This window comes from Alternaria postmessia (genome assembly GCF_024291825.1).
Source record: "Alternaria postmessia strain BMP 2775 chromosome Unknown scaffold_32, whole genome shotgun sequence".
NCBI lineage: Eukaryota > Fungi > Ascomycota > Dothideomycetes > Pleosporales > Pleosporaceae > Alternaria > Alternaria postmessia.
Window position 1 is genome coordinate 199,822 of NW_026260105.1, and position 12,254 is coordinate 212,075.

The 12,254-nt window shown below is 50.4% G+C and overlaps 5 protein-coding genes across 5 annotated transcripts; 3 read left to right on the top strand and 2 right to left on the bottom strand.

Annotated features, from left to right (window-relative positions):
* Nucleotides 1-756: 756 nt before the first annotated feature.
* Nucleotides 757-3,358, top strand: J4E82_005862 (uncharacterized protein; the record flags this gene model as incomplete). The annotated part of the gene is given in 4 exon segments (XM_051732122.1): nt 757-1,497; nt 1,551-2,113; nt 2,132-2,823; nt 2,898-3,358. 4 exon segments carry the CDS (start codon nt 757-759, stop codon nt 3,356-3,358), a joined length of 2,457 nt encoding a protein of 818 aa, XP_051588142.1.
* A 526-nt stretch (nt 3,359-3,884) lies between these two features.
* J4E82_005863 (uncharacterized protein) lies at nt 3,885-5,144 on the bottom strand (the record flags this gene model as incomplete). Its single annotated transcript, XM_051732123.1, has 3 exons — nt 3,885-4,285; nt 4,335-4,897; nt 4,948-5,144. The coding sequence occupies 3 exons, from the start codon at nt 5,142-5,144 to the stop codon at nt 3,885-3,887; spliced, it is 1,161 nt and encodes a 386-aa protein (XP_051588143.1).
* Nucleotides 5,145-6,083: 939 nt separating this feature from the next.
* J4E82_005864 (uncharacterized protein) lies at nt 6,084-7,835 on the top strand (the record flags this gene model as incomplete). The annotated part of the gene is made up of 3 exons (XM_051732124.1): nt 6,084-6,326; nt 6,379-7,245; nt 7,293-7,835. The coding sequence occupies 3 exons, from the start codon at nt 6,084-6,086 to the stop codon at nt 7,833-7,835; spliced, it is 1,653 nt and encodes a 550-aa protein (XP_051588144.1).
* Nucleotides 7,836-7,961: 126 nt separating this feature from the next.
* Nucleotides 7,962-8,714, bottom strand: J4E82_005865 (uncharacterized protein; the record flags this gene model as incomplete). The annotated part of the gene is made up of 2 exons (XM_051732125.1): nt 7,962-8,585; nt 8,643-8,714. The coding sequence occupies 2 exons, from the start codon at nt 8,712-8,714 to the stop codon at nt 7,962-7,964; spliced, it is 696 nt and encodes a 231-aa protein (XP_051588145.1).
* A 1,431-nt stretch (nt 8,715-10,145) lies between these two features.
* On the top strand, nt 10,146-12,081 carry J4E82_005866 (uncharacterized protein; the record flags this gene model as incomplete). The annotated part of the gene is made up of 3 exons (XM_051732126.1): nt 10,146-10,295; nt 10,373-11,288; nt 11,342-12,081. 3 exons carry the CDS (start codon nt 10,146-10,148, stop codon nt 12,079-12,081), a joined length of 1,806 nt encoding a protein of 601 aa, XP_051588146.1.
* Nucleotides 12,082-12,254: the final 173 nt, after the last annotated feature.

A 12,254-nucleotide genomic window follows, 5' to 3' on the forward strand; every position in this document is an offset into this window, starting at 1 on the left:
CGAAGAAGTAGCATGAGGCTGGTCCATGCTTCAGGAGATGTTCTATCATCATAGGTTGTTCATACGGCCTTGGGGCTTTGGAAAACCCTTTGGTCCAGCAAATCTGCGATACATTGCACACCTTTACAAGTTGCGACCTCAAGAGCTGTGTCTTTGCTCTCGACTTGCTCCACCGTCCTCTCCAAATCTTTCTATGGGATGTTCATCTTCACGGCCGTCTATTGACCGCTCTTTCGTTCTCAAAGTTGACGAAGCTCCCAATCTCATCCGTCAAATACCTTGATAACATACTCTTACGTACACCAGGACATCTTCGTTTTTCGCACATTATTCTTGGACAGTCGGGTCTTCTATATGGCTTTGTCATTTATCTGCGACCGACTGAAGTCACCGGAGACATCCTCGGACACTCTGGCCTTCGAACGTTCCTGAACACTTCTTTTTAGTACGCACGGTAGGTGACATTCAATCTGCTCGCACAGTAGACTCTCGTTGCGTGCTATAGTCGCACTTTCAACACAGACCGCTGAGTTCTCGTGGTTCTCTCACCTCAGCCTATGACACCCTTCGCACCACGACTTCCTAAGCTCTCACCCCGACACTAGTCTGTTTAGTGGATCGACGTTGCGCTGCCCATCCAATACCATCACTACTTCCCGTTTCCTGCTTTCTGCCTTTTCCTGCTCTATATCCTTCCCATTCGCTTCGGGAGCATTGGATAACCTCACCGCACCCTTCAGAAGACGCGAGCTCGGTATGGAGGACAAGAGTATGCCGCCCAGGCCTGAAGTTGAATTTGACTTCAATCTTCCTCATGGCATCGATGCCGATGAGAATGGAGCCGAGAACCATCAGAATGCTCATGATTACCAAGGAGATGACGACCCAACAAAAGACATCCACAGCACTGCGCAACATGAGTTCGATACCGACATCCACGAAAGCATTGAGGGCCATCGCCACAGCAAAGACGCTAACCAGGCCTCCGGTAAGCATGACCAGGACCCGAGTTATCAGAAAATGAATTACAACATGCTCGAGCAAGGCTTCTCCGATGACGACGATGCCCCCCAAGCATTCGACCGCTCCTGGTCTGGTCACCAGGCCCGGAAGTCTCCGCCTACAAACAAGAAGTCTCCAAGAACGGATGATGGTGACGATGAGGCAAGCCCTAGAAGTAAGAGACCACGTCAGTCTCTTTTTGGGGAGCCAACGGATAGGGTCGAAGAAACCCAGTTCGACGACCTTTTCGAAGGAATGCTTGAAGAAGGCCTAGTAGACCAAGTTGACAACCTCCCCGAAACTGAGGTTCTCAGAGAAAATATCGGCAACCGCCTGTCTGGTCTAGATCTCGAAGCGCAAGGGATTGAAGTCCATTCCTCTGAGCAACCACTCAATCTTGGCTTTGGATTCGCGGAATCTGACAGAGACAGCATGTCTCCCAGAGTGTCTCCAGGGCTATCTGATGGCGAGATCGTTATCCCCCCCGATACCCAGGTATGTGCGATCAGTTCACGACCCTCATAGCAGTTTCATATTAACTTTACTAGCCAGCCTATGAATTGCGTCAAGGTATCGAACGAAGAGCTGCGTATACATATGTCGACCAAGACGAGTCCGGCAATTTTGATCCCGTGAACGAAACCAAGAACAAAGCACAGAGACTCAAGATGGCAAAGGCAACGAAAGCTGCCAAAGCCGCCCGGCGTCTGAAAAGAGACCAGAATCGTGTATCTAAAGAGCCGGTTTTAAAGTGCATCATCAAGCTTCGCATTGCGAATTTTGGCAATGTGAAGAACATCACAGACGACCAGGACAATTGGCCAGAAGACTGGTCAGATATTGATTCTGACGTTGAACGTGAACTTCAAGAGTATCGCGCATTCTTCCGTCACAACACCCCCGATCGCCGCATGCAGCTTCCTATTCAAGATCCTCGCTCGGAGGTTGAAGACTTGACAGGCCATCCAGCAGCGCGAGGCTGCATTTCCTGTCGCGTACATGGGGTTGCGTGCTCTATGGTAACAGGTGGTACATATCCATGTCAGTACTGCTGCGATCTAAACAAGGACTGCGACCCCATCATCACACCTACCGAGAAAGGGCGCTGCAAGTAATGTGTTGATGACAGTATCGACTATTGTTCTTTTGAAGATGAGCCTGGCCAAGCGATTTGCGATCATTGCGCTGAGAACGAGCACATTTGCGAAGCGCTTCCGCCAGTTGGCTACCGCGCCGAGAGGATCGTCATCGACGATGTGATCTATACTGAGGACCGACCATACATACAGTGCACCAACTGTCGCCGTGAGAAGAAGCGCTGCAGCCTAAAGAAGAAAATCGATAAACCACCATGCAGATACTGCAAGAAGCACAACACCGGCTGCACCTTCTACGAGATCCCGAAAGTAGTGAAAGAGAAGAAAGCCAAGGCCAAGGGGCCCACAGAAGGAGACGCACCTGAAGTCGCAATTCCAGATCATGACTACTTTACCAAGGAAGACCTAGAAGATTTGTATAACGAAGACGTGCACATGGAGTCACGCTCACCAACCCCCGAGATTGAGATGGAGGATGAAGCGGGCCACAAGGGTACGCTGACAAAGATCATGACCAGCTTCGCGCATCCTATCCAGTTCGGTACCATCGAAAACACTTCTGACTGCAACTTCTGTGAGCTACCGATATTCGGATTCGTTGGCCATTTCGAGAAGGAGGTTCATGTAATCCGTTGGTACGGCGGACATGGGTACACGGAAGTCGGTGGAGGCCATGCGCAGGACAAGGAGGGGGTGACGACTATGTGCCAAATTTGCGCGATTGGTAAGTTGGACATGGCAAGGGCTTTTTGAAGGCTTGGACATTACCAAAATCGAGTTTGCTAACAGTCCTTTCAGGTAGGGCGCAGATCATGACTTGCGATGAACACGACATGCAGCGCATCTTCCCCGATGATACGGTCTCAAGTTTCGAAGAAACATGTGCCGATCTCCTAGAGGCCGCTGAAACCTCGGAAGAGGCCCAACAGCAACTCCAACGCTGGTGCTCTATGTGTTTCTCCCCAGCAGCGTTCACCTGCTGTGCGCGGCAAGCTTCACTTTTCGCATCTGAGGATGACGAGATGGAACTTGACGGGTGTGGCCTGAAGCTCTGTGCTAGGTGTGAAAGTAAGCTTAAAAAGGATTTTGATGGGAACAGTAGTCTTATGGCTGAGGCACTCGACCATGAGAGCAAGGCTAAAGAGGAGCACGAATTTTCTGGAGACGTGACGGTGGTCAGAGCGGACGTCGGATTCATTTCTAAGAAAGGGATGCTGATGAGAAATATGGAACTTGAAGCGGCTAAAGGAGACCTCTAGCATGTCATATAGGCGTTGACAACGACATCAAGGACGGTGCTCTATGTGTGCGCGGGAGCTACAGAGTGCGTGAGTCATCGGCTTTGGCTGAACTGACATCTTTATCAAATACAAAAATCTTTTACATCGACATCTCCTAGGATTGTTTCAAATCGAACATTGCGGTCCGTCCAGTTTTCTCTTCCTGTTGTTCCTAACGATTGTGTTTGAAGTGTCCGTGTTCGCAGGCTTCTCCCTGCGGAGACTATGACGCAATGAACTCGCGCGATTCTCCTTTCCTTCCCCAACCTCGCCATTTTCCCGATTCACTACGACATCATGAGTAAAGGCCCAATGTCGTTGGCGGGCCTCCTGCTATCCTGTTTATCATGGCCTGACTGAAGACGATATGGCCATGGTGTTCTGGTAGTGCTTGGGGACGACGCGTGTACCTCCAGGACACAGCAACTGGCACATGATCACCACAGGATATACCAAAGCTTCGAGGGTCAACAAGGACTCAATACATTATCGCACACTAACTCTACTAATACTCAAAGCCAGCAGCCTTGCGCTCTTCTAATCCCGTCTCATAAGGAGCCTCGGCCTGCGGCGTAATCCTCGCCAAATGCCTGCGCGCGCCGTCATCCCAATCGAGCAACGCACTGTGCGCCGTAACGCGATTATCCCATACCACAACAGTACCCGGCGCCCATTTAATGCGTGCTTGGAAGTCTTGACCCTTCGCGATATGATCGTACAGGAAGTTGAGTAGGAAGTCTGACTCCTCTTTCTTGAAGCCTACGATGCGTCGGCTAAATTGGGGATTCACGAAGAGCGCTTTCTCGCCAGTAGCGGGATGCGTTCGTACAAGCGGATGAATTGAAGTCACTGGGTCGCGACGGACAATGCCACCTCTGTTCTTGCTGTTGTCGGCTTGCTCGACAGCTAAGACGATGTGAGTACCTTTTCGCAGCTGTCTTTGATGAGAGCTTACCTGAGTGGACGACTTTCAAGCCATGTAGTCGCTTTCTGAACTCTGGTGAGAGTCTGTTGTACGCTGCCGCCTGGTTCGCGAACAAAGTGTCGCCTCCCGCAGCTGGTCCATCAAGAAGATACAAGAAAGTCGTTCCGGGTGGCTGTTTCTCATACGTCACGTCAGAATGCCAAGTAATGGAGTTCGTTCGCTCTTCAAAGAAATCTCGCGCAGTGGTGTCATCTGTACCTCGGTGAACAAGGTGAACCTCAGGATAGCCTTCAGGAGCCCCGGATGTAGGATGGATGTGGTGCCGACCGAAGTAACCACCAAAAGCAAGCGCGTCTTTGATTGGGATGTCTGCAAAGTCTTGGTCGCGGAACGCTACAACTTTCTTCTGGGCGACAAAGAGTGCGAGTTCGTCCTTTCCAGCATCGGTCAGCTCGCTCAGCTGGACGCCATGGACTTCAGCGCCGATATTTGCGGTAATGTCGGCAACTGTAGCGTCCTTTAAGAGGTTAGGGAAAGAAGGATCGGCATCTTTTCCGTGCTCAGTGTGCTCAAACGGCTCCCATGGTGGATATCTGAATCTCACATCAGATTCTAGTCTCACTAAGAGCATGGCGATACTCACTTCTGTCCCTTCTCGTTGTCCCAAGTCGGGAGGTAGTGTGGGTATTTAGCAGGCGCGTGCTTGTCTGTGCCGCGCAGCTCGAGCTCTTTCCGGAATACTTTTGGGCCACCAAAGGCAGCTTCTTTGTACTGACCAACTCCAGACTTGTAGCCTACAGTAGTCTGTTCGGTGACTTCTTCGATGAGAGCTGGAGCCATGTTGCTACTAGACCTGTCTACTCAGTTGATGTTTGTGGGAGCGTCAATTTGAAAGGATAGTGTATCATACATTGCGCAGCCTTATATGCCCGACGTCTACCCGACGTCGCATTGTTACCGCGAGTAGCAGTTCTTCGACGTCAGGCCCTGACATCGGATATGCGCAACCCCGCTCTCACAAACTTAGTGGCGAGTTGCCACTGTTATCGGGTGTCGCAGTCAAGCGATACACCTTGGCGATCCAGGAAGAACGACTGCCGCGATATGCCTGATCAATCAGGAAGCGATCAGATTGCATCAAGCATGCACTGTATTGCTTCATACATACTTCCCGCCCCACACTGTCCACGAATAGGAAAGACTGTCGACTTGCGAAAGGCTTCATACAGCCGAACCATCCCACGCGATGTCGAATATACGGCTTTTCTGGCGTCAGAATAATCTCCGCACGGCCCGCTGGGGTAATGGTGGATATGGTGTTCCTTATCCATGTCGCCAACACCCCAGCCAATCACGCAATCCCCCATGGAAGAAGACGACAACGAATCAACCTCGGATTTACTGGAGACAAAAGTTATGCTCTGCTGCAACATAACATCCACAGTTTGCGTGCTTGCGGGCCACGGGAAGGCCCTTGTCGCTGATACTTCCGCGGATAGCAAAGAAATCCGAATGCGATTGGGGAGTGCAGTGATGGCGAAGGTGGATTGATAGTTGGTGGATATACGGTCATCATGCGTTGTAGCGCTAGCAAAATTGCAACACTTTTCCTCCGAGAAGGCGCAAGTCCAGAAGCTTTGTACATGGGCTGGCCATCGCACGAGTCGACAGGCGAGGGAGCGTTCACTGATATAATGGAGAGATGTCCTCCAAGACAATCCCAAGATGTCCAAGAGCTTGACACTTTAGCGAATCTCTCGGAAAGATTCATCTCCGAATATGGGCAATAGCGCTGACGAATATCCTGTCGACGGTAAAGCGCTGTACGACACGACTGGGAGCGCCAACAGCAGCGACACTTCAGTCGACGGATCCGGTACGAAAGGAAAAGATGGCACGACTTTTGTCTCGGCAGGACTTGGGAAAGACCACTACAGACCTGTACAGTCTTATGAAGGTATCCATCGGTATGACCCAGACTTTGTGTGGGAGAAGAAAGAGGAGAAGCGTTTGCTGCGAAAGGTACACGGCACCGTATCAGAAAGATTATGATACTCTTGCTGAACTATTACAGATCGACAAGCGCATCTGCACCTGGGCTTGCCTAATGTTCTTCGCATTGCAACTCGATCGAGGCAACATCTCCCAAGCACTCAGTGACAACATGCTCGATGACCTCAACATAAACACCAACGATTACAACTATGGCCAGACTATCTTCTACCTCTGCTTCTTGTGTGCGGAGCTTCCGTCTCAGCTCATCAGCAAGAAACTTGGACCTGACAACTGGATCCCTATCCAGATGGTAAGCTGGAGTCTCGTGGCTAGCTTGCAGGCCTTTCTCAGCGGTCGTAGCTCATTCTTCGCCTGTCGCGCGCTTCTTGGTCTGATAGAGGGTGGGTTCATTCCCGACAACATCCTTTACCTTAGCTACTTCTACACTGGGTGGGAACTACCTGGGCGGCTGAGCTGGTTTTGGGTGAGCTACCAGTCCACTTCGATCGTCTCTGCCTTCCTGGCTTTCGGTATTCTGCGTCTGCGTGGGCACAACGGCATGGAAGGATGGCGCTGGTTGTTCGCTCTCGAGGGTATGTTGACAGGCTTGATCGGTATCGCATCATGGTTCTATTTGCCGCCAAGTCCGACTCAGACTGCAAGCAAAACCTGGAACCCTTTCCGTGGAAAGGATGGATGGTTCAACGAGAGGGAAGAGAAAATCATGGTGAACCGCATCCTAAGGGATGATCCCAGCAAGGGCGATATGCACAACAGACAGGGCCTGAGCTTCCGCATGCTGTGGGAATGCATCAAGGACTACCACATGTGGCCAATTTACTTGATCGGTTTATCCTGGACTATACCATCTACACCGTCGACGGCGTATCTCACGCTTCAACTTCGATCGCTCGGTTTCGGTACATTCGAAACCAATCTACTTACCGTAAGTACCAAGACTGGGAAGGTGTCTGACGGAACTGACGTTCATAGATCCCGGCATACGTACTGTTCATCTTACAGCTCTTGTCATGGACGTACATATCCGAGCGCTTCAACCAACGCTTTCTTGTCGGTCTCATTTCCCAAGTCTGGGCTCTTCCACTCCTCATCGCCCTCGAAGTGCTCCCCGCAGACGTATCTCCATGGTCACGCTGGGTACTTTCAACACTCCTCGTCGGTCACCCATATGTTCACGCTATCCTCGTTGCAATTACTTCACGTAACGCTGGCGCAGTCCGGACCCGTACCGTGGCCAGTGCGATGTACAACATGACAGTGCAGGCGAGTAGCATCATCAGCCAAAACATCTACAGAGACGACGACAAACCGCTTTACCGGAGGGGAAATAAGGTGTTGATTGCAATCTGCGCGTACAACTTTCTGCTTTTCATCGGAGCGAAGTTCTACTACGTTGCTGTGAATAAAAAGAGAGATAGGATTTGGCAAAGCATGACAAAGGAAGAGAAGGAGACGTATCTGGAGACCACGAAGGAAGAAGGGAACAAACGATTAGATTTCCGGTTCGCGCATTAGGTCGGTTTTCTGAGACCAGTGGTCATCGAATTCAGTCGTATATACTTTCAGTGCTCTTGATAGATCAACATCCCAACTATTCGAATACACATATAGATTACACCCATTCAATTTAAACGCCGCCAACTACCATGACAGCTCCTCTCCACTTCGATGGAAGAACATCCCTGTGCTTTCCATCCCCTTCTTACTTAGCACATCCCACAAACCCTCCGCCGCTACCTCCGGCTCCACCGCGCCTGGCACATCTTCCTCCTTGTGTCTAGCATCCAACGCTGTCTTAACAATCCCCGGGTGCAACAAAAGTACCGCCACACCCTCGTCTTTCAGATCCACACTCGCGCTCTTGAAAAGGCTATTTGCGGCCGCTTTACTCGCGCGGTATGCGTATTGGCCACCGGAGCTGTTATCCGCCATGCTACCTACGCGACTTGATACCACGGCAAGTTTTGGGGATGAGGACTTGCGGAGATTGGGAAGCAGGGCTTGTGTTAGTAGGATCGGGCCGAAGGTGTTTACGGAGAAGGTGTTCTGGAGGGTGGAGAGAGAAACTGTTGTGAGGCTGTCTGAGGAGGGTGGGGACATGACGCCTGCGACATGAAGGAGGAGATCGATAGGTGTGTCATGTGTGATGGATTGAGCGAAAGAGGTTATGGAGTCCGGCGAAGAGATATCGAGTTGGTGGATAGAGCAGTTTAGAGATTTGATGACCGGGCCGAGATTTTTGTCTACCGCTATTACTTTGTAGTCCTGAATTGGTATGTCAGAGTATCTGCGATAGAGTAGATTCTGGTAACTATCACTTACCTCTCTGATGAGGATTTTGGCAGGGGCATTTCCGATGCCGGAGTTTGCGCCTGTGATTACTGCTGTGGGCATAGTGGAAGATGGAAGGTCGGACAGGCTGAGCTAAGTAATTATGACTTTGAGAACATACAGTAGTATCTGATATATTAACTTTTGGCAAGTAGCCGACATGATCGATGTTATTATACATGTAGATGACCAATGACCAATGGCCTATGATGTCGATGACATCCATCTTACAAAGCAGAGAGCTTACTATCATGCTTGTGTCCACCAACTTAGGGCTCTTCGATAGAGGTACAAAATCTTAGAAACGCTTTCAAGGGAATACTCCATCTCGCAAGTAGGCAATCACATTCACGACCCATGTTGCGCGTTTTGTTCAGTAGGCTTAGGAGTCGCGCGATGCATAATGTGATTAGCCATCATTTGTCGAGGAGCTTTCGCTGTCATCGAGACGCGCCTGGGTCGTGTTCGGACACCTCACGTACGATGTCCGAACTCGGAAATTACCAAAACTTTGCGAGCAGTATCAACGGCATCAAAGTGATTTACGAAGGCGGTACCGCGCTAGTCTAAGTAGTCAGAGGCCACGGCACAATCACGAGCAGCAACGTTGCCGGCATCACCTTCGCTATCTTTGCAATCGTCGGCCGCATAATCATACTCCTGAATTTTAAAGAGACAGATATTTGCTAGTAGCACCGTCGTCGTCAGCGTCGCCTTTGACAAACTAATGTAAGATGATAGCGACACAGCCGATAGAAAATGCGCAGTTGGAAGGATTGGTGGAGAATATCAAGGGTCAAGACGAGCATGCCGGCGGATCGTTCTATCTGCATGCTTTCTTCCTGCATTCAAAGTTTGGTTCACTGAAAAAGCACTCAGTTTCTGCTACCCCTCATCGGGCTTTGACCAGAACCCCGCACTTATGAGGTTCTCCAGATGGGTCTATCCGTGCCAAGTACGTATGCGCTGCGAGTAGTTCAGTCCAGTTGTGCAAGAGAGATGGTAACCATATTTCAGCTGTGTGGTCGAAATGTGGTTGCGGGGAAAACTAAGCATGGATGGGTTCGCAAAAGAGATGATAATCACGCAAACATACGAATATAGGCATTGGGCATTCTCGACCTCTGTCCATAAGAATGCTTTTTCGGCTATGATTCACGCAAGCTGTCCAACGACGCGAACGCGTTGGCAGCGGACCGCTCCACTAGGTCGTACACGTGCGGGCGATCCCAAGCAACTCCACACGGACTACAGGCCAGCCATCTCCATGCTCCCATGGAATACCTAAGCCACCTTTCTAGCAGCAAGTATACTCACATGCAAGCATACGTGTTGTCGCAGAAAAACGAAAGGACACAGGAAAAAACAATGCCTACCTAGATAGGCCATCGTAACAGATACAGCTGGACAATGTATAAAGGGCGGCCGCTCAGCCCAACATCAGTACCTCACCCACACTTCGACCAAGGATTACTTATATTCGAGGTCGTCAAGATGCTTGGCTCTACGGTCTTACTCCTGGCTGCAGCGTTGGCTCTGCCAACTGATGCCCGACGGGTATCACGGCTAACAGTGGACTCTACTCCCACGCTAACCCTTCCATGGGGAACATGGGAAGGACAGCCGTATGGCGAAGATGGCGAGGTAAGACAAGTACCGCTCCGACAATTGAAGCGCGAGTGAACAATCTTTACTAACGATCTCTTGATTGGATAATATAGACAACCATCTTCAAGAACGTCCGCTTCGGCCAAGCTCCTGTCGATGAATTGCGCTTCGCAGCACCAAAATACCCTGAGGCGATCAAGGACCCCAGACAAGTTCAAGACAGTACCTATGGACCGAGCTGTATCCAGGCCAAAATACCCAAAGAGAATGTGACCGTAGAACCTACAGACGACAGTAGCATTCAAGACGAGGACTGCCTCTTCCTCGATGTCTATGTTCCCTCGTGGGCACTAGAGCCAGATGCAGGCGTCAATGAGGATCCGCTTCCTGTTGTTGTGTGGATCTATGGAGGAGCATACATCTTCGGCTCGAAGGATCTCGCTTTCAATACGACGGATGGTCATTTCCAAGCTTACGACGGCCAAGGTATTCGTGATGCGACTAGTCAAAGCGTCATCTGGGTGACTGGGAACTACAGGATGGGAGCGTTTGGTTTCTTGGCTGGCTCTACTATGGAAGAAAAGGCACAGCCCAACGCGGGATTGCACGATCAGCGCCTTCTCTTAGACTGGGTTCAACGATACATTGGTCAGGTGGGTGGAGATAAGAACACCGTAAGCGCATGGGGTCTGTCTGCCGGCGCAGGATCCATCCTCCACCACCTGACCGCGTATGGCGGGAGTGGGAAAGGGGAAACACCGCTGTTTCATCGGGCTGTTATGTGGAGCCCTGCATTCCAGTGGGGCTATGATCGTGCTGGAGCCTTGGAAGATACCTTTCACAAGTTCGCGGACCAGGTCGAGTGCTCTTCAAAGGCGCTTGACTGTCTCAGGAAGGCCAGCACGGACGACTTGACTAAGGCCAACCAAAAAATCACTAGCGAGGCTTTGAAACTGGGCATGTTTCCATTTGGTCCGGCCGTGGATGGAGACCTTGTGCCAGAGCTCCCGGCTGCTCTGTTGAGCAAAGGTATGTGGTGCTCGAAGATGATGTTTGCTACCCAGGACATTAACCTTGACTAGGAAAACACACCAGCTGCAGTTCGATCATTGTGTCTCACGACCACGACGAAGTCAGCCTATTCCTTGCGAAATGGGTTGATACAGAAGAAGAGTTCAGCGAGTTTCTGACTTATGCCTTTCCCGGCGTCGCGCTTGCCAATATTCGGGATCGAATCGAGAAGCAATATCCAGCCAAATTTTTCGACTCCCAGCAGAAGATGCGCATGAGAAAAGTATTGCGCGACTCGACCTTTGTCTGCAACACGCGCCAGATCTACAACGCTTTCCACAATGATTCCACTGTATACACGGCGAAATTTGAATTACCTCCTGCCCAACACGGCTTTGATATGTTCGCTCTGATTTGGCACCGCGGCGTCGCTGTAAGCGAGTTGCTCAAGAACGCATCAGAAAAAATCCCTGACTTCATTCTCGATCTCTTCGATAATATCTGGCCAGGTTTTGCCCCAAAATTCCAAGCTTACTTTGCGGGACACGCGGTTGCTGGCGATCCCAACTTATTCAGCAGTCACCGCAGACTGGATTGGGAGCCTACAGTTGATGACGGCAACGAGCTAACAAATTCATTGAAAATGGGATTGTATCCGAATTATGTTCATCCTTTTTTCAAGGTGGGCAGGGACGCGCAGAACTCGATGGACAATTGCGCTTTCTGGGATGAGATTGCAAAGGATATCTCGGCACTCAAGAAGGAGTCCGCATCGCTGGTTAGCTTCAGAGAACAGCTTGAGCTACGCTGAATGAAATAAGGGCTATGTATATGAGTGAGTGTAGATACAGCAAGGTTTGGATAAACTATCCTATAAAGAAACCCACCTAAGACTTACAACATCCCTAATCAACATCACCTCTAATTCTACCTCCTCTTCTCTCCCCTCCCCTTAACCCTCCTCCTCTTCCTTTTCGTCACGAC